Below are 21502 nucleotides of genomic sequence, written 5' to 3' on the forward strand. Positions count from 1 at the left end.
TTTCTTTGGGGGAATGCCCAGCATCTAACCCTATGATTAGATGGGACAGGGTTGGGAAGAGTATGCTCCTCCAACATTACAGATGATGAGACTATGGTGGTGCCTTTTTTCCTCCCACAGAAGACCAGATGAGCCACATGTTCTCTCTTTGTGATTTGCCAGCCAGGGCAGCAACAGGAAACCAGACTCGGGCAACAGCCACTTCCCCCAGGATTTAAACTTGGACTAGGTGATGCAGGCTGGAAGTCAGGTGTACAGCAGTGCCACCATGGTACAGAAGTAGATTACTTCTGCCAAGAGCCAATTTTCTGCCTTCCAAAGCCAGTCTATTAATTGTTTGTTTTCTAAATGTGATCTTTCCTATAAATTCCCTTTTTGCTTAAGTGGCTGGAATTAGTCCTTGTTTCTTTAATGGAAAGCATCCTTAACCATATAACTCTGTAGCCTAATTTATAGAAAACTCCAGCAGGCCCCTATATTGTTCACTTCCCAGTGGCTGGTCACCAAGAAGATGGAACCATTGGTCTGGGTGTTATGCTCCCAGAGTTCTTCCAGCTTCCACTGAGCATCTCAAAACTTGGAATGGAACATTGTTGTTAATAGGACTTAATCACAAATGACTGTTCTTTGGGAAGGTTAGCTTACTTACCTCTCCTCTGCCTCCAAATAAGAATGCCCTAAGCAATGTTTTAGCCAAGTCACCAGCTTGCTCCATATTTCTATGACCTGGTACTCACCACCTCCCCAGGTAGCTTATCTCATTCTGGGACAGCTCTGCTAGAAAAGTCTTTCTTCTCTTTAGCTGAAATTTGTCTCCCAGTGACTTCCTCCACTAGTCTCAGCCTTGCCTCTGAGAGTCACACAGACCTGTAAGGCAGTGTTGTGAAGACCAGAAGATTTGGAAGTCACAGTTGGGTTTAAGCTTTGGTTGTACTCCTTACTAGCTATGTGATCTTTTTAACATTTCTTTTTTCGAAGCCTCTTTTGCTTCTGTTTTATCATATGTGTAATGAGGAAAACAACCTTGACTTCCTGAATTGTGAACATGAACTAATAATGGTCCAGCAGAATCCTCAGAACAGACTGAATATTAAATAAATTGTAGCCAGTGATGACAGTGGCAGTGGTGGGGACTGTGGTATTGTTGAAATTGTCTGAACCTAAATGTCACCTCCTCCAGGAAGGCTTGCTGACTTACTCTCTGCAAATGTGGGATAGGTAGTTTTCCTTTGTTCCCATGGCATCCATTGCTCCCCCTCCTACCTCCATCAGATTGGCTACAGCAAAAGATATAGTAATTAATTGAGGATGATGTCTTATTTATGTTTGTATTCTTAGGCCTGAGAAAGAGTCTGGATTATCGTAGACATTGAAGAAGTAGTTGTTGAATGAGCATTTCATGCTTTCTCAAGAATTTCCCAATCTCCTATGATATAGTTCTTACAACCATCCAGGCACACAGCTGGATTCCATTTTTTAAGTGGGAGCACTGAAGTCCAGAGAAGGTAAGCTATTCATTCAAGGTCACTTAACTGGTATTCCACAAGGCCCAGACTAGAATCAGGGTGAATTAGCCCAAGTTGGTTTTCCCATTTGGCCATGCTGCTTCCAGGAAGCCTCTTTCATTCAAAAGAGTGAGATTCAAAACTTAAGAGAAAGAGTTAGAGGCAAAGATCCTCAAAGGTCAACACCTTCATCCAGCCTGCTGATGAAAATAAAGTGTGGCTGGTGACTCAAGGCACCTCAATCCTCAAAGAATCCTAGAGCTCTGTAGAATTTAAAGCACTTGTCAAACTCCTCAGTGAGTAGGACCTGTGCTGGGTACTTTTTGAGCTGATTTTTAAAGAACACTTCTCATGGCAATAGTCTATCAGCAGGTGGGTATTTACTAAAGAAAACACTTTAGTGAAGATGCAGGAGCCCCACCTGGCTGGGGGCCAGGAGGACAGGTCTTGCCCTTTATGTCTATATCAACTTGAGAAAGTCACTTCCCCTCCCCTGGCTCCATGCTCTTCTTTGTAAAACAAGGAGGTTGTATTTCATTCAGGGAGGTCTCGTCCAGCTGTCTCATTATACATTTTTTTGTTGTGGTTGTTTTTTGTTGTTTTTTTTTTTTACTTTTTAAGTTTTTATTTTAATTCCAATTAGTTAAAATATAGTATTACATTACTTTCAGAGATACAATATAGTGATCCAACATTTCCATACATCATCCTATGCTCGTCACAATAAGTGCACTCCTTAATCCCCATCACCTATTTAATCCATCCCCCCACCCCCATCCCCTCTAGTAACCACCCATTTACTCTGTATAGTTAAGAGTCTGTTTCTTGGTTTCTCTCTCTCTCTCTCTCTCTCTCTTCTTTTGCTCATTGTTCTGTTTCTTAAGTTTTACATATAAGTGAAATCATATGATATTTGTCTTGCTCTGATTGACTTATTTTGCTTAGCATTATAATCTCTAGCTCCATCCATGTCATTGCAAATGGCAAGGTTTTATTCTTTTTTACGGATTAATAATATTCCATTGTGTATGTATACACATCTTTTTATCCATCCATCAATCGATGGACACGTGGGCTGTTTCTATATCTTGGCTATTGTAAATAATGCTGCTATAAATCTTATTATATGATTTTAAAGCATCAATAATTGGGCTTTATCTCCAAAGTTAGGGACTTGAAGGAAACACACATTACTGATAAAGTTAAAATACAAAGAAAACAAAATATTCTAGGAAAAGGATTGATACAGTTTTTAAAAGAAACACCAAATAGTCAAGGATTGCCAATATCTTAACATTAACTGCATGCATTTTTCAACATTCGAGATTTACATGGGACCCAATCTTTGCCTCTAGGAGTTCTTAACTTGCTCTGAACTTTGAAGAAGGGATGGGAATTTGCCAAAAATCAAGTCCTGAGAGAGCATTCCAGGCAGAGGGTGTGACATGTACAGTCAGCGAAGTGAGAATGGTTGGAAATTATACATATTTCTAACAGGCAACTAATGTATTATGCTTCTGTCCTTAACTAGGCTATAAGCACCAGGAGGGCAGGGCTGATGCAGCTCTTTCTCTTCAGTGGTTTCAGGACCCAAACCATCTGCCTAAAGACAGAGGAATGAACAAGGTGACCTCCAGATGTCGAGCTCTTACAGTATGATTGCCAAATTAGAGTCGCTGAGTGTGAAATCCTGGGTCTCTGTCTTCTTGGTGCTCTTCTAATTCTGTTATTTATTTTTAACACAAAATTTCTGCATGAGCTCCAAGTCAGGACCCATGCCCTGACATAAATGGGGCTCTTTATGGTGCCGATGAGACACAATATTTGACATTGGGATCATTCTAGAAAATCCAGGGATGCCTGGGTGGCTCAGTCAGTTAGGTGTCCTATTTTGGCTCAGGTCATGATCTCATGGTTCATGAATTCGAGCCCCACATAGGGCTCTGTGCTGACAGCTCTTAGCCTGGAGCCTGCTTCGGATTCTGTGTTTCCCTCTCTTTCTGCCCCTCCCCTGCTCATGCTCTGTTTCTCTCTCTCTCAAAAATAAACAAAAATTAAAAAAATAAAAAAAAAAGAAAATCCAAATTTGTGGAAGTCAAATTTATATGTAACCATATAATATATGCTTTTATTCTCTTGAGTTGGAGATACTCTTGACTTTTTTTTTTTTACTCTTTATTATCTTTTGTTTCTTCTTCCAAACTGTGAGCCCAGTGAAGGCAGGGACTATGTTTGTGTCATCTTGCCCACCTCCACTCCAACTTATCTACTACAGACCCAGGTGCAGAGAAGGTTCATTATATCTATTGAATGAATGAGTGAATGAACGAATGTATGAATGAATACCCTGAAGATGTGCAAACAAAGTTTAGGTATTAAAGACATATTTTGAAAAGCATTTAAGTATCTGTTACAAGCTAGATTCTTTCACAATAAGCAATTAAGGTAGGTATTATTAATCCTCATTTTATAAGTGAGCAAATAAAATCCAAGAGAGATTTGACCTTTAGAAGATCATTTGACAACTACTAGGATATAGATCTGGGATTTGAGCCAAGATCTTATGGATGCAATGATGGTCTACAGTGACTTTTTGAGGTCCCCCAGCCATGGGTAAGGCTGTGTGATCTATGAAAGAGACCCCAAGCTACTCCTATCTGCTCTTCCTTTATTGGTCTCTTCCTCCTCTGCCCATAGTTCCAGAGAATATTATTCAAATAGCAAATAAATAGCTCCATCTTGTTAAGGGCATCATGCCCATCCTAGCTGTCATAATGGCAGCTAGAATGAGAGCAATGATTTTAATTCCTCTCCTTATGATTTCCTTTTCATCTCTAAAGGATAGAGAATAAGACAGCTTGGTGGCTCCAGATCAATCTCATCTGAGCACTGTGGGGCTATATGCTCCTGGAAGGGTGGCACTGACCGGCAGAGTGTACGAACCACACATGCAATTGTCTCTCAAATGCAGCAGTTTTCCAGCATTACCAATGAGCTGGATTGGATTAAGTATATTTGCACCAAAAGCAAAATAAATATTGCTTTATTTAATGTCACTAAAAGGTTGGGATTCAATTGCCCTTGGCCTGAGGCACCTTCCAGCTGTATTGATTGGCCAGTGTCGGAATGCCAGGCAATCTGTCATCAACAGCTCCTGCAAAATGCTTAGCAGGTGGAGTGGGCTCTACTATGGTGGAGATGGAGGACAGTGGGCAGCGTCCTTTGTCCCAAACACAAAGGATAATTCTAATATATCCCACTCCCTATCACCACCACTAGGATATTTAAAGCATTTCCCTCACATTCCCTCTTAGACTATCACAACAAGGATGTGGCCTGGGCTATAAAGGTAAAGCAGAGGATGGATAAGAAAATACGTTCCGAGTTAGAAGGACTTGGGTTTGTGTCCCAGATCTACCACTGAGTAGTTTGTGACCTTGGACAAATTCATCTGTTTTGCTCAAAGACCTGAAAGCACCAGGAGGGCAAGAAGTGAATCTATTTCATTTGCCATTGAGTATTTCATACTAGCACAGTGCCAGATACACAGCCAAACCTCCATTAAACTGTATGAATAGAGGTTCAGAAAGTGTAAGTAATTTGTCGTAGTCCAGAAAGGACAAGTGATACAGGCAAGACTTGAACCCAGTCCGCCAGGTCTAAAGCCTATATTCTTAGCTATCACTCTATTCTCGATTTTTTAAATGTGTATTTATTTTGAGAGAGAGAGAGAGAGAGAGAGCGCACACCTGCAAGAGGGGGAGGGGCAGAGAGAGAGGGAGAGAGAAAATCCCAAGCAGCCTGAGTAGTCAGTACTGAGCCCAGTGCAGGGCTCCATCTCAGGAACTGTGAGATCATGACCGGAGCTGAAATCAAGAGTTGGATGCTTAACCGACTGAGCCACCCAGGCGCCCCTCTCTCTATTCTCTTACCAGTCCTGGGAGTCAAGTCAGCACCCGAGTGAGGGGACTCATGTGAGGTGAGGGGTGGATGCAACATCCTTAATTTTTAAATGGGGAAACTGAATCTCAAATGGAAGTTGACATGAAAAGTACCTTTATGCAAGTTGACAAAAGGTACCCCCTCCAAGTTAGCAAATAGGTGCCCCTTCCGAATGGGTGAAGTATGCTTGCTCTGGCCAGACATGTGGTTGGGAGCAGTCACAGTTGGTCTTGGCCCTTCACCAGGAGTCTTCGGGCAGTGCACAAGTTGTGTGTGCATGTGAGGTGGTTCAGAACATTCCCAAGGTTCATAGCAGAGCTAGAATGAGGTAGGACTTCCTACCTCCAAGGGTCAGCAAGATCTTTACCCTGTAATGGTGGCCTTTCTGGCAAGGTGGTGGGATCGGGAAAGGGAGTACTCAAACCACACCTGGAAAAGGGATCATCTTTAACCTTAAAATTCCTGTGCCCTTTCTCCCAGAACTTATTACTAGTGGATAAGGAGAAGCTTTGTTGGAGTGCCTTCTCCATTCTCATGGAGAACATGTGCTCTGGGGATTCAGCCTCCTCCCTCCAGTCTCCTGCTTGGCAGCAATACCAGGCTTGGGGCAGGGGCATTCCACATTGTGACTTAAAACAATTCTGGGGCTCCTGGGTGGCTCAGTTGGTTAAACGTTGGACTCTTGGTTTTGCTCAGGTCATGATCTCATGGTTCGTGAGTCTGAGCCCCACATTGGGTTCTGCGCTGACAGCACAGAGCCTGCTTTGGATCCTCTCTCTCCCTCTCTCTGCCCCTCCCCTCTTCCTGTGTGCACGCTCTGTCTCTCTCTCTCAAAATAAATAAATAAACTTAAAAAAATTATTAAAGAAAAAACAATTCTGAGAGCCAGTCACCAATTGGAAGGACGCAAGATTTCATAAAACCCTATCATCACATTTCAAAGACAGGGAAACAGAGGCCTAGGTCACATAGCTGTAAAAAGTAGAGCTGGAAGTTCATTCCAGAACCAATAGATTATTTTTCCCTCCATAAGAACACTGACAGGAGTCAAAAGAATCATTTAACAAGACCCAAGGGGGAACATTTTCTAAAGGAGTGCACTGGCTCTTGGGGCTAGGAATCATCTCTTTGAGTTTTTTAAGTGAGAAAGGGCAAAGGAAACGCAAAAGAGAAGAAAAGTCCTTTAGGCCTTCACAAGCTCTGGGAGCAGGTGAGACCCCTGCCCACCTGGTCTGAGCCTGAAAAGTGGCTTAGTTTGCATGCAGACTCTGGAGCCACATTGCCTGGATAAGATCCTGGCTTCGGCCACATATTAGCTGTGTGGCCTCTCTGTGGCTCAGCCCTCATCTGCAAAATGTTGATCTTGCTACCTCAGAGGGCCATTCTGAGGATTAAACGAGATCAGCCGTGGAAAATGTTGGAGACAACTGCCTGGTTTGAGATGAGTGTTAACTGGTCTTATAGTTTGGTCTTGGTATGACTGCCAGGGCCCTCCACAAATGGGTCCTCACTTACTCCTCCAGCTTCTTCAACCATGTCCCTAATCTGTATACCCCACAAGGCTTACACATTTTATATCCTATGAACTAACTGCAAGAAGGTGCCCCTTCCTGTGGGCTGATGCAATTCCTCCAAGTCACAGGCTGATCAGGCTTAGGCTGCATGCCAGCCTCCACCTGCCTTCTTAGCTGGTGCCTTTTTGTGGTGTGTGAACCTACACTGTGGTCTGCAGCTGTGACCATGTGTACCAGCCATGTCAGACCACTTGGCATTCTCCAAGACTTTCTGCTCACTCAGGACTCAGGCAGTAATGTGGAGGCTAGGCACTGGGGCTTCAAGGCAGCTCCCTGGTTTTGACTCCTGGATCTCCTATATCTCAGGACCTTGGGCTAGTTGTTCAACCACTTTATGTGCTTCCGTTTCCTTGTCTGTAATATGAGGATAATACAAGACCCTACCTCACAGGTTGAGGGGGTTGTTGGGAGGAACCTCCCATTGCTTTCAGCCCCAACAGGGACTCTTGGTCTCCAGCAATAAGGAGAATGGCTTCCTTTCCATCCCTTGTTTCCACTCCCCCAAGGGAGGCAATGAGACTTATCTGATTTGTCCCCTTGAGGAAAGGGGCAGAGCCTGTTGGCCCTGACTCTTCAGGCCTGGCTTGCTGGGATCAGTGACCCTTCTGGGAGGGACCTCCTCTCTGCCACATGGTATGCCTTCTGAGAGGCATCTCACCTTCTGCTTGGCCTGGGGCTGGTGGCGAAGTTGAACTTTGGGGTGAAGTAAAAGGAGGTCAATTTTAGCCACATAGATAAACCATGCCTTCCAAATCCTGATTTTACCAATAATAAACTTGTATTTTGACCCCTATCTTTATGATCCCTCAATCACCTTCTAAATTGGTAGAAGTAGGGAGAGAGTAGGAGCAGGAGTATGATGAGTTCCATCTTCAGTGGAAATAATATATAAAAACAGTTAGAACAGGGCCTGGTAGCTTGTATCAGTTCAATTAATGCTTGTATTGTTATCAACACTGTTATTACCTAACATGATTATTCCTCTGTTTTAGAACATGTTGACAATCTCCCCCCTGGCGAACTCCCCCTCATCCTTTGAGGCTCACCTCACCAACACCTCCTCCTTGAGGTCAAGCACAGGGCAAAGTCCACCTCAGGCCCCCAGTGCCTAGTATGAAGTGTGTGCTGTGTCAACATCTGAGGGAAAGAAGGTGGGGAGGGGGAGGAACAGACAGAAAGAAGAAGGGGAAGAAATGATTGAGTGGAAAGGCTTCTTAAGCAGAGTTGCCAGGAAAGACACAGGTGTGAGCAAGAGCAGGCCAGTTCAGGGCCCTGCAAACAGCCCAGGAAGGTGAGGGGAGCGGATGGAGGATGTTAGCACAAGAGCAAGGTGGACAGTGGGAGATGAACCTGAGAAAGATGTTCCTGGCCACTGCATGCCTTGAATACCAGGCTACGGGGTTTAGCTTCCTTCTAATGGCAAACAAGGAGCCACAGGAGGATTTTACATAGACAACTAACACTATTCAAGTGGTTTAAGAACTAAGACTGGAAATGACAAAGTTGTTGATTCTACTGTTTTGCTCCTCCAGAAACCCCAGCCACTCATTCTGGGTTACTGTCTCCTCAGAGGCCTGCCTTTGCCATAGAATCAATTATTACAATCAACTTGCTATCAACTCTAACTTTGAAATGCTATTCAGCTGCTTGCAGGGACAGAGATGGGGGGCTGCCTCCACAGACATCTAGCCATCTGGCCTTTTCTGTGGAACCTGGCTGGGAAGCTCATTTGAATAATTGGTTTTGGCGGTGTGCACTTGTGGGTTAGACACCTGATTACACTGCCAGCCCCAATGTCCTTTCAACCTCCTTAGAAACATCGCTCAGGTTACATAAAGCAGGAGAGAGTTTCTGGGAGGTGAGGCTCTGTCTGGCCCCTGTTGTCACTTACACTTCATCTTGACTAACGATGGAACTCACTCACTGTGTGACCTTGAGCAAGTTACTTAGCTTCTCTGTGGCTTGGTCACTTCTTTGTTCAAAGAGAGTGACTCCTACCCTGTCTATGTCACAGGCTTCTTGTAAGGCTCTAAGAAAAGGTGGGGGAGTTGTGACCTAGAAGAAATGCAAGTGGAAAGATGTAGGTTAAGGAGAGCTCAATGTCAGGAAGCAATGTGCATGTGGGCTGTATCAGGAGAAGTACGTCCCCAGAATTAGGCTTGTGATGGTCCCTTCCTACTCCTCCTCCACTAGCTAGCTCTATGAACTTACGGGACTTTCCTAATCTATCTATGCCTCAGTTTCCTCATCTGTAAGGTGAGAATAATGACAGAGTCGTTCTGAGAATTAAATGAAACACTACATGCAAAATGTCTAGAACACTGGCAGGCCCAGGAGGTTCAACAGAGGTGAGGTGTTCATCATCACCATCACCATTATTATCATTGTCATCATCATAACTGTTCAGTTCTGGACACTAGGCCTGAAAGACAGACAACAACAAACATCTGGAGCTTGTTGAGAGGACAGCAGGAATTATGGGGAGAAGAGTGGATTTCAGACTACATATGAAAAGTCCCATGGCTTTAGGGGATGTCCAGCCTGGAGAACAGGAGTTGGCAGTGGTTGGAGTGGACAGTGGGGAGACGTGCAGACACACAGTCTTCAGACAGCTGAAGGGCTACCACGTAGAAGATGGACTAAAACAGAATAATCCTTCAGGGGTGAAGTGGAAGGGATGGGCTGGGGGGCTTAGCATGAATCCAAACCTTCTCTAACAGTCCAAGCTGGCAGCTTGGTGATGTTTTGGAAGCCAGAGAACCACACCCAAGCCTGGAGGTGGATGAGAAGAGGGGGACCCGGCTGTCATTCAGGGACACTGCTGAGGAAGAGCATTGGACTAGAGGTCTCAGCTCCCTTCCCACCCCAAGGCTTATGGGTTCTGTGACAGAGCCACCAAATGGGGAGAGTGTGGCTGGGATGGGGAGGGAGGCACAGTGAGAAGGGGCTGGCAGCACCTCTCGGTGAGGTGGTCCTTGTAATGGGCCTCTAGTTTCCATTTCTAGCTTGATGAAAAGTGCACAGTTTTTATGCTGTCAAAGAACAAATAGAATATCCCCATGCACTTTACATTTTACACAGCTAAATCTGTGTTCTATCCTATTTTGGAAAGTTTAAAATGTTTCCTCCTTTGGATGCTGAGGTGGGCGAGGTCAGCAAGTTATTATGTCTGTGCATGTGTATGTGTGTATGTTTGTATGTTGGGAATACCTTGTCTGGTATCACCCTCTGCCATGCTTAATGACACTTTGCTGTGCAAATCTCTTTTACTGTCTGTGTCTGGTGAATTCCTATATAGCTTTCAAAAACCCTCCCTCGCCACTGGCAGTCAGAGGGAAGCACTGCCTGAGTTCAGGACACGATGTAGCAGGAGGTGACCTCCATAGTAGGCTAGGGTGGGACTGCCTGGATTCATAAACCTGCTCGGACCCTTCCTGCTGAGGCACCTGGGGCCTGTTCCTGGCTGCCTCTGTGCCTCAACTTCCTTCTGTATTTAAAATGGGGCAGGGGGGCCTGGGTGGCTCAGTCGGTAAGCGTCCAACTTCAGCTCAGGTCATGATCTCGCGGTTCGTTGAGTTCGAGCCCCACGTCAGGCTCTGTGCTGACAGCTCAGGGCCTGGAGCCTGCTTCACATTCTGTGTCTCCCTCTCTCTCTGCCCCTCCCCCACTCATACACTGTATCTCTCTCTCAAAAATAAATAAACATTAAAAAAATTTTTTTAAATGGGGCAAAAGAAACAGACTCATAAATACAGAGAACAAATTGGTGGCTGCCAGGGGTAGAAGATGGGCAAAATAGGTGAAGGGGATTGAGGGGAACCACATTCCAGTTATAAAATAAGTCCTGGGGATAAAAGTACAGTATAGGGAATAAAATCAACAATTTATAATAACGTCTGGAGACAGATGTTAACGTCGGCTTACTGTAGCGAGCACTGAATAACGTATACAATTGTCAAATCACCATGTTTACACCTGAAACTGATATTAATATTGTGTATCAACCGCACTTAATATGAATCCTTAAAAATGTTATTTTGAAATTACATTTTCATTGGAATTGTGTAAAAAATCTTTCTCCTTTAGTTTTTGACCACTTTGAAAAAATTCCCTTGTGCATTAACTTTAGATGTCCTTTAGTTTTCTTTTTTGGTTTTCTAATAAGTTATTCAAGATTTTCTTATGGATTTCAGTGGTTCCTCATACAGTGATTGAATACATCCCTACTGTGTTCTTTAGTTCTAGTATGTTATGTTTCGTTACATAAAAACTTTTCATATGAAAAAGATGGGCTCTATCACTACCTCTGTCACAGGGCTGTTGCAAGGGTTAAATGAGATGATATTATGGCTAATGTACAGTGAGTAGGCACTTAGACATTACCTCTGTTATCTAGGCCTCCGTGGCATCACACACACACCCCTCTAATACAAACACAGGGCTTCTTATTGGCAAAGGCTGCCTCTGATTCCCATCTGCTTCCCTAAGGCCCAGCGCAGGGCCTGACACTCAGCAGGCCCTCAATAAACTTTAGTTAAATTGGATTTATTGCACTGGAGCATCCTTTGTTATGTGAGATCGCCAGGGCCAGGAGACATACTGTGGTGCGGGTCCACAGATGGGAGAAGCATCCATTTCCACCGCGGGGTCTGCAGTGGTGCCATGCTATGAAGCTGAATCATTTCGGCACCACCCAGAGGGGTTTGTTGCTCTCCCCCACCTCCACGTTCCCAAGAAGCACTGAGGTTTTCTGAAGATGAGAAATTTCATAGCATCCTGCTATCTTTTGGGTAACTGCGTATTTTATGATGACTAATAGGCAATTACTATGGTAATATTGCAATTCAGCATGTGTGAGGTTTGGGAAATGAGAAATTATGGGTAACTACTTTGGACTCATTTCTATGGTAACAAAAAGTAATTGTCATTAAATACCGGTTATACTGAGGCTGTACCTGGTAATTATAGATTTTTATGCCCAGAAACATAAATAAAACCAATAAATTTATTCAAAGGTCTATGACTGTTTACTTATACGTGGCTCTATGGAATACACAATGACAAGCACCTAATTAAGAAATGCAAACCCAACACAGAGTTCCATATTGTCATATGGAGATGGAGAGTTCTGTTTTTCAAATGCAAGGCAACTCGTGCATTACACATGCTCTGAAGAAATCAACTGCAGTGGGGTACAGGAGGGGGTGGGGCCTTCTTCTCTGCAAAGGGAGTGATGGGGAGAAGGAGGTGGCAGAGACTGTGTACAAATGTTGCAAGGGGCGTGGGCAGCCACATCTAACACAGGACATCGAGAATTGCCAACCCAGTGACTTGACTCGACCAGTGACCGACTCAGCCCATCACCCCCTACCCCAATGGCCTTCCAATTGGGAGCTGCCTCGCAGCTTCTTGGCTTTGTAATACCTGAAGTTACAAGATCCATCTCTCAAGACCTCTAGGCCCCAGATCTCCCAGAACCCTTCAAAGATGCTCACATGGCATCAGTAGTAGAACCATTCTTATTTTTTTTTAACTGTGGTAACATACACATGACATAAAATTTACAGTCTTAATCATTTTTAAGTGTACAGTTCAGTGGTATTAAGTACATTCATAATGCCATACTATCATCACCACTATCCATCTCCAAAAGTCTTTCTATCTTGTAAACCTGAAACTCTATACCGGTTAAACACTGATTCCCCATTCCCCCCTTTCCTCTAGCCCTTGGTAACCACCATTCCACTTTCTGTCTTTGTCATTTTGACTACTCTAAGTATTTCATATAAATGGAAACATACAGTATTTGGCTTTTTGTGACTGGCTTATTTCACATAGTATAATGTCCTCAAGTTCATCCATGGAGTAGCCATGCCATTTTTGACAAAGCCTCTGCCCAGTGCTTCTACTAAGTGATGGAAGATGCTTTCCACCTCATTATCTTCTTCTAAGAGGGCAGGGAGAAACTGAGACCAGTGGAGAGAAGTGTCTTACCCAAAGACAACAAGGCTCAGGAGAGTAGGGAACACTAGACTGCCGGTTCTCTGCTTCTACCTCCAGCTTGCAAGGCAGAGGACAAGCCTGGGAATGCAGAGTGTCACCATGTGACTTTGAACATGGTTCTTCACCTTTATATGCTCGGTTTCCCCTTTGCTCAAATGTATATAATAAAAACTGACTTTCTTTTCTCAAAGAGTTGTTGTAGAGATCAAATGTGGTTTTTAAGTGTGTTTAAAAGTATAGTGTCCTGTACAGTAACATGTGGCTGCGAACCAGAGTTTGGTAAATCATAATAGCAGCTCATTATGGTATTCATGCCATCTCAGTGTAATGCAGGCAAGACAGTTGGGCTTAGGAGGCCATGTAGGTGCAAGTGAAGGGTTGGGAGGGGATGGCATCCAGCCATAGCTACTCTGCACTGGGATTGTAGCTCTGTGCCGGGGCACTATCACTAAACACTGCTGTTGGGTTTATTTATTCACCCAGAAAATACACATCAGAGGCCCATTCTGTGCTGGGCACTCTGCCAGGCTTTGGGGACATAGGTAGACAAAGTCCTGACTTCATGGAGTCTGCAGTCTAGAGATGGAGACTGTCATTAAATGAATGGTCACATAAATCCCCGCACAATTACCAGCTGGGGCCAGGGCTATGAAAGGACAGTGCAGAGTGCCTAGAAAGAGCACAGTGGGAGGCCTGCTCTATCCTGGCAGCTCTGAGAAGGCCTTCCTGTGAGTTGGCATGAAATCTCGGATTGAACTGGAAAGCAGGCCAGTGTAAATGGAGCACAGTAAGTGAGACAGGACGTACAGTTGCCCTGTGTCACTGTTATACACCATAACATCGCTGCTATATTTTGACATCATCTATTGTGGCCGGCTCCTGTGCAGTATGAGTAGAGTATGGAGTAGAGTCTGTAAACTAGTGGAGGCCCTCCCTGCTCCTCCTGGAGGCCACAGTCCAGGTGCAGATATGGCAGTCTGGTTAGTAAATGCCACCTTCCTCATAAAGAGCATTATCAGTCATGTGGTAGCTGCCACCATTTGCAGTTAAATGCTAATTTACTATAAATACCATAGTATAGGTGTTTGTGTCATAAATATAATTTTACATGATTACATCTGTGAAAATCTCCTGCCTTTCCTTCCTAGATTGGATTATCTGTCTCTTTAATGTAGAAGAAGAAAAAGGGGGAAGGAGGAGGAGGAGGAGGAGGGGGAGGAGGAGGAAGAGGAGGAAGAGGGGGAGGGGGAGGAGGGGGAGGGGGAGGAGGAGGGGAGGAGGGGGAGAAGGACAACGACAGGCATGAGGGCAGGCCTGTCTCATTCTTCACACAGGGTCTGGCATGTCTGGTGCAGCCTCAGGGAGGAACACAGACCTGCATGTCTGCCTGCCTCTCACAGGCCACATGACCTAAGGGGGATTATTTCACTTCACTGAAGCTCAAGAGACTGAATATCCTGAGGGGATGTTAGGAGTGAAAGGGAGCAGGACAGAGGCAGCGATGTGGCCGTCCGTCTGTGTTCCAGCCGGTTTCCAGCAATGTGATGAGTTCCTCTGAGGTCGGGCTCTGTTTACTGCCCTAGAATGCTGACAAGTATCCTTCCCTCCCTCCCTCCCACCTTTCCTTCTGTACTCAAACTAATTTGAGTAGATTTTCATTATTTGCCAGCAGAGAAATCTCAGCAAGCACCCTCCTTCACCAACTTGTGTGAGGATTAAATGAGATAAGTGTATGAGTGCTTGACATGGCACTGGGTGGGCAAGCAGAATTCTTGGAATGCTATTTCCCAAAATGAGTTTAATAAACCGTAACACCACTCCGGGCTGGGGAAGTGGCAGTGGAGGGGGTGAGGGATGGAGGGGGAAACAGGTTTCCCCTAAAACACTTTCCCTAAAAGTGTTCCCTGACTTATCTTTGGAAACACCGGATACTATAACCCCTCTTAGATTCCTGTTGATTAGCATATTCAGAACTGAAAGATCTTATTATAAAAGAACACATTTAGTTGTGCTTAACTCTGTGTTTCCCAAACTTACTCAAACTCTGTGTTCCTTTCTCCCCTATAACGCTGAGGCATGTCCCCCAGGAAATGGGACACACTGCTGTAGTCAGGGAAGGCTGGTCTAGAGCACCTCTAAGGCACCTTGAAGCCCTCAATCCGGAGTCTTTATTATTATTTTTCACCTTCTCCAAACGTTTAGTAGTGAATTCTCATGACTGTTAGGCTCTTTGTCGCAACTCAGAGCTGTTTTAGCAACAGGATTAATGCCGGTGGTTGGGGATTTTCTCCAGCTCTTATAATAAGAAACACATATTTTCACTAGGAAAACGTTGAGAGTTTAAACTTCAGTAGAGAACCATTTCTGAGGGTTGGCGCTCTTTTATCCTGAAATCCCCAAATCACAAAATCTAGAGCTTGAGGATGTACAGAAAGCATCTAGTTCCCCATCACCACCCCATTGGCCATCTGAAGCCCAGAGAGGGGAGACATTTTGGTCAAGGTCACAGACCTCTTTCCAACTTGCCATCCCTGGACAGCAGATGATGACATAAATAAGTGTGTAGAGTGGACAGTATTGACCTCTTTCTGACCACTGTCGCTCTTGTAATTAAACAGAAATGTTAACATAAATCAAACGGTCTTTCCACCACCATTATCACTAACAGTGCATTCTGTCCAGGGAAGGTGGAAAGGCATTGCTCTCAGGCCTGCAGCAAGCCATAAAACCTTCCAGTGCTAATGAACCATTGCTTGAGCCAATTAAGAGAGAAAGGAAAACTGTCTTTAATTAAGGCATCACATATCCCATGGGCTCTCTCTAACTTATACCCAGAGGTACTGCAAAGCCCCTCTGGACCCAGTTGCCATGGTTTTGGAAAGAGTAAATCAACTCTGTTTAAAATGGACCTGTCTGGGTATTTAAAAATTTGGGTTCTAATCTGAGCCTTACCACTGACCATGGGTAAATCCCATCTCATGTGTAGACCTTGGTTTCTTTCTCAATAAAATCATCCTTTCCTTCACTCAGATTCATCAAATAGTTTTTGAGCATCTACTGTGGGCTTATCCCTGCTGCCCAGAATCAGGGACAAAAGGACCACTAAGGCTCAGTCCCTGTTCTTTGCTGGCTTGAAGGCCAGTGGAGTCCACACAATGGGATAAGTCTTGTTCAACAACCAGGCCTGTGGGAGCTTAGAGAAGGGAGTAACTAATTCTGCCTGGGGGGTTGGGGAATGCTTTGCAGAAGAAGAGACATGAGCTGCATTGTGAAGAAGGGTTAATGAGTTAACGAAGGGACAGCATGTTCTCAGCGGAGGGTGGCCTTGAGGAAGGTAAGGAATCAGGGACCAATAGGACATGTCTAGGGAACTAGGCTTTGCTTAGTGTGGCTAGAGCAACAGTTCTAAGAGTACAGGGTGGGAGCGGAGGCAGAAAGGAGGACAGACAGGCACCAGGTCACACAGAATGAATGTTACAAGTTGTGGGACTCATCCACTCTAAAGAGGTATAATGAGGGCAGTGAAATTAGACAGCCAGTGGTTCATTGGCTGTGTGACTCTGGGCAAGCCTGTTGCCTCAACTGTCAAATAAGAATAATAACACTATCTCAGAGGATTCAATATTCTAGCAGATGACCCACCGGGCAGTGAAATTTTAGGCTATATAAATTATGGTGTTCATCCCAGAGAAAGAGAGTTCAAGGTCTGAGCACATGAGTGAGTATGGGGCTGGCTGGTATGCCCACATCTGAGAGAAATGCTGTTCAGATGACCTGGGATGCCACTCTCCTTCATTAATGATCTCCAAAAAGAAACACAGAATCAAAATAGTCATCACTGTAACCACCATATGATACTCTGCAAAGCACATTTGTCTCCACCATTTCTTTTGATTCTCCCCAGTACCCTGCCAGGTACGTGATCATTGCCTTCATTATGCAAGAGAAACTGAGCATCAGACTGGAAAGCAAATTCCCCAAGGTTACACGGGAAGTAGGTGCCAAAACTGATTCTAACTCTCTTGATTCCGGGTCTAGTGAACTGACCAGAAAACCCCAGCAAGTTACCTCAAGTGGCTGTGCATGAAACATCCAAGGCTCATTAGCCACATTCTCAAAAGCTAGGGTGAGACTTCCTCAAATGCACTCATGGGTAGTAGGAAAATTCTTTCTCAAAAATATATTCCCCTTTTCTCCTTGCTTCCATCCCACCATCCTGTGACTGCCAGTTTCCAAGCATTCTCCCCTGCCCCTTACCTGTAATTGCCTAAGTAGACTCCATCAGGGTTGAGCATTGGTGCAATCTTGAAGACCAGGTGTTCCCGGAGGACACGGGCAATAGGGTGCTGGCTTATGAGGAAGTCAATGATCCCTAGGGAAAGAAAAGCATCTGGGTTAACCTCGAAGTGTTTCAAGAGGGAGGAGCACATTTTACCCAGCTTGGAAGCAGTAAAAGCTCAAAAGGTGAATTTTGACCTGTGTTGTCACCCATCGTGGGTATGTGGCTATGGATTAGGTGTTGCCTGGTAAATTTTATAAATATATCTCTGTTTCCAAGAGACAGTTCCAAACATAATGTTGAAGCCCATGGGCAGAAGGGAGAGCACATTTCCTGCTGCATAGCCCATGAGAGCTTCTAAGAAAAGAGTATTTGAGTTATGCCTTGGAGGGCCTGGGTTTTGACAGACAGAGATGAGGGAGAGGCAGGATAACCCTAAACAATGAATTAAGAGATGCTCTCCAATGGCTAAGTGTTGACATTGGACTGGATGATTATGTGTTCAGGGACTCAGGGATCTAAACCCTCCTGTTGCTGAGGCAGAGAGAAGGGATTTGGTTAAAGTCACATGAAGAGAGAAGGCTTCTTCAATGTCCCTACTCTGCCCCTTTCCACTTTGAGGGCCCTCTGTTCACAGACTCTAGGGCTGGCTGTCCTTGCTGATTCTCACTGGCACCAACACCACTTGCCTTCAGGTCACCAAATTTAGAAAAGTTGAATTCTCCATGACTGTACCCCTTCAATCAGGCAGTCCCCAAGTCTCTTCCTTGAATCTAGCAAATCTGCCCTTCATCTCCATCCCTCTGCTGCTCGTCTGTTCTAGGCCACCACCACATCTGGCCTGAATGACTGCAAACACTTTTGGAATGTGCCCTCAACAGTGCAGCTAAAGGGATCTTCCTGAAGGGCGAATCTGAGCCTCTCACTGCCCTTGCTGACTTCCTTCTGGTGATGGTCTGCATAGCCAGACAGGAGAGGGGCTCAGGAAACAAACAACCTGAGTCCTCATGCCTCCCTTCTCTCCTCCACATTTCTATCCCTTCTTCAGAGACCTGAAAAAAAATAGGCAAAATGGAGCTCTGGCATTCCATGAAATGACTGTAGAGCTGGAGAATGGTAGGGAAGTGCACGACCCACCCAAGGTATAGAAGGGAACTCCTTTCCTGCTGGAGAGAGAAGGAAAGGCATCAAGCAGAAAGAGGCTTTGAACTGGGCCCTGAAAGATAAGTATGTTTTGACAGACAGACAGGAGGAAGCAGCAGGGTAACTAAGAACGATCCATGTGCCAGCGGCAGGCACTTAGCTCCTGGAATGATAAATGGCTCCACAGCATATCCTAACTCTGCTGTGACCAGTGAGCAACATCTCAGGCTTTTCATTAGGCCAGGGCTCAGAATCCATCGGCAGCCGAAAGCCAGTTGGACATCATTTACTTCTCCACCGACGCGGCAGTAGACCAGATGCCCTAATTTATTTGTTGGTCTTCATATTAAAGCTGCAGTTTGCCAGTACACAGGCAGGGTAATGATACCAGGTGCCCTTGTTAGGGGCTAATAATTGCTTAATCTGTCCACTAATTGACCCCAGCTCCCGGGGCAGCCCTCCATCAAGGAGCCAGCCTGCACTCAGGGCCTGGCCATGCTGCCTCAGAGAATGGCAGAGAATGGCTTCTGGAAATGGAGTAGCTCATCGTGATCCATCCTCCTTCACAGATGAGCAGATTAATTGGGCTGCCAATTAGGCAGCTAATAAAAGGATGAGAGAAAACAAAGCCAGGCCAGAAGCTGCAGCCACCCAGAGCTCCCTCTCCCACAGTGAGTGTGGGGCAAGGAGAGGAGAGGTTTCAGACTCCTCTCTTGGCTTGAGGTCAGATACAGTTCAACAGGGAATGTTGAATCATTCCCATAGATCAGGAAGTTGGTAGGCGAGCCTTTGCAAGTAGAGAGGAATATGAGGAGAAATAGTGGAGAAAGTAAGAGCGCAGAAGAAACGCCACCCCCAGCCACAGGCCAAAAGCATTGCATAGACTGAGAAAGCAGAAGGACCTGGACACCTGCATTCAAACCCTAACTGGTTATTAGCTGGAGAAGCTGCCAGCTCTCTCTGCCCAGTCTCCTCATCTTGATACAGGGATTGTAATACTCAGTCTGGAAGGTTACTATGTGAATGGGCTAAAATGCCTGTACTTTAACTGCCTGACACAGAACCTGAAAATTGGGCTTTACTAAAGATTGACAGGCAACGAGGGGAGAAAAAACAGAATGGGATTTGGAACTGGGGGTCCTGGTCTGTGAGGTTTGCTAGCTATGGGATCTGGGAATAAGGATGCCAAAGTGAAGAAGCCAACAAACCAGCTGTCTGAGAACTTGGGTTCTAGTTGTGGCTCAGTTACTGGCTGAGTTTTACAAAGTCTCCAGCCTACTCTCATCTTTAAAGTTAGGAGAAAGAAGTTGGTAATTCTCAAGGACACTTTCCACACTGGCAGTCTGTAATTCTATCTTTTTCTTCCTCTCCCCCAAAGTAGAAGGATCTTCATCTATCAAGTGAGGAGAATAATCTCCCTCCTGCCAGGAGACACAATCAACCTCCTTAGATCAATCTTTGTTCCTTTTGTAAACAAGTTTGCTGGGTCCTTTCCCTTGAACTCATTTAATCAGGAAGGTGGAAGAATGCAGGACAACAGGAGGGCTGGAGGCTTGAGAGCCTGGGGTAGAGGCAAAAAAAGTGATAGATGATCTGAAATTACAGCCAGGTCACAGAGATCACTGCCCTGGGCCAACCTTGGCCTGGTCATGATGAACCTCGCCGTTCAACCCCAACTGGCCATTCATTGTTATTTCTCCTACTGTACTTAGTTCAGGGCAGCGTACACAGAAGGTGCCTAATAAATGCCCTTTAGGAGACTGGCCCCAGGTATTCATTTAACCTTGACAGAGTATAGGGTTAACTGAACTGAAAATCACTCAGGGCTATGTCCGTGCTATAAGCCTAGCATTCCAAGATACATAAGTGGTTCCTGTCATAGAAGGTGCATGGTAGGCGAGAAACACCCACTCTGGTGACTGGCAAAGGCTCAGGTGGGAACAGTCCAAGGAGCCATGAGGACCCAGAGGGCCTGGGAAGGGACTATGGAAAAGGGAGACGTAAAGGATGAGTAGAATGAACCGGATGAAGGGATGCCAGAAGAAGGTGCTCCAGGCAGGGGGGTCCTGCATAAAGGATAGGAGGTGAGGAAGAAGACGGCCTGGCTTCATGATTAAAGGCATAGACTCTGAAACTGGACTACCTGGGTTTGAATAGCTGTGTGGCCCAACCTCTTGGTTGCTCAGTTCCTCATCAGATAAGGAGAGAATAAAATTACCTTGTAAGTTATTGTGGGGATCTCAGTGAGCTAATAGCAAAGGGTCTGGCACATAAGAAACTTATATGTATGTTGTCTGAATCATTGCTCCTACTTGGTTTGGCTGACGCTGTGGGGATGAGAGGGTGTTGAGATAGAAAGGGAAGAGGTGAACAGGGACTTGCCAGTTCAGCTGAAGGATATGAAAGACACAGGAGACCACTGCCAAGTACAGGGGCAGATCTGGGCTCTCCCAGCTGCAGCAAGGAATGTGGTTTGGGAGGAAGGAATAACGGAGGTCTCGATGACCTGAAGGTGGATAGGGTGGAGGTTGGGGGGCAGACATAGCCGAGAGCCAGCAAACATAGAGTCTTGCAGTCAGGAGCCAGGGTCTGACATGGTGCTGACCTGCAGAGGCTCTGCAGTGACCAAGGCCCAGAAAGTTGTGAGGATGCAGCAGGTGTAGGGGAAGGAATGTGTATACATGGTGATACCAATGATGAGATTATTTGTCTACCATCCCCAAGAGCATCAGAACTCTTCACTGAAATTACACACTCCTGGGGAAAGATGATACCAAAATGACTGAGATGAAGCTTCTGGCCCCTGGCAGAATGGGGCCTCAAAATGGAAAGTAAGTTCAGTTACAGAAAAATAGGGAAAATTATGTTTCCTCTGCCTCTGAGGTTTGGAGATTGAGGTTTGCACCTGCTGTTTGTCTTTCTTCCCTCCAGACTGTGAACTCCAAGATGGCAAGGACAGGTCTACCTCTTTGCCACTATTTTGTCAGTGTCTAGCTCAGTGCTACAAATAAAGATGGACCAGTGATGGGCACTGTATGTTCATTACCTGGATTGAC

The 21502-nt window shown here is 45.2% G+C and overlaps 1 protein-coding gene across 4 annotated transcripts in view; it reads right to left on the minus strand.

The window, feature by feature from the left end:
* LOC102965268 (BEN domain-containing protein 5) overlaps nt 1-21502 on the minus strand; it is a 1451018-nt gene that overhangs the window by 107288 nt on the left and 1322228 nt on the right. For all 4 annotated transcript variants that reach the window (XM_042997075.1, XM_042997077.1, XM_042997073.1 and 1 more), the window contains exon 8: nt 17282-17396. In XM_042997075.1, coding sequence (XP_042853009.1) covers nt 17282-17396 — 115 coding nt within the window. The remainder of the gene's footprint in view (nt 1-17281; nt 17397-21502) is intronic.

Source organism: Panthera tigris, chromosome C1 (genome assembly GCF_018350195.1).
Source record: "Panthera tigris isolate Pti1 chromosome C1, P.tigris_Pti1_mat1.1, whole genome shotgun sequence".
Lineage (NCBI taxonomy): Eukaryota > Metazoa > Chordata > Mammalia > Carnivora > Felidae > Panthera > Panthera tigris.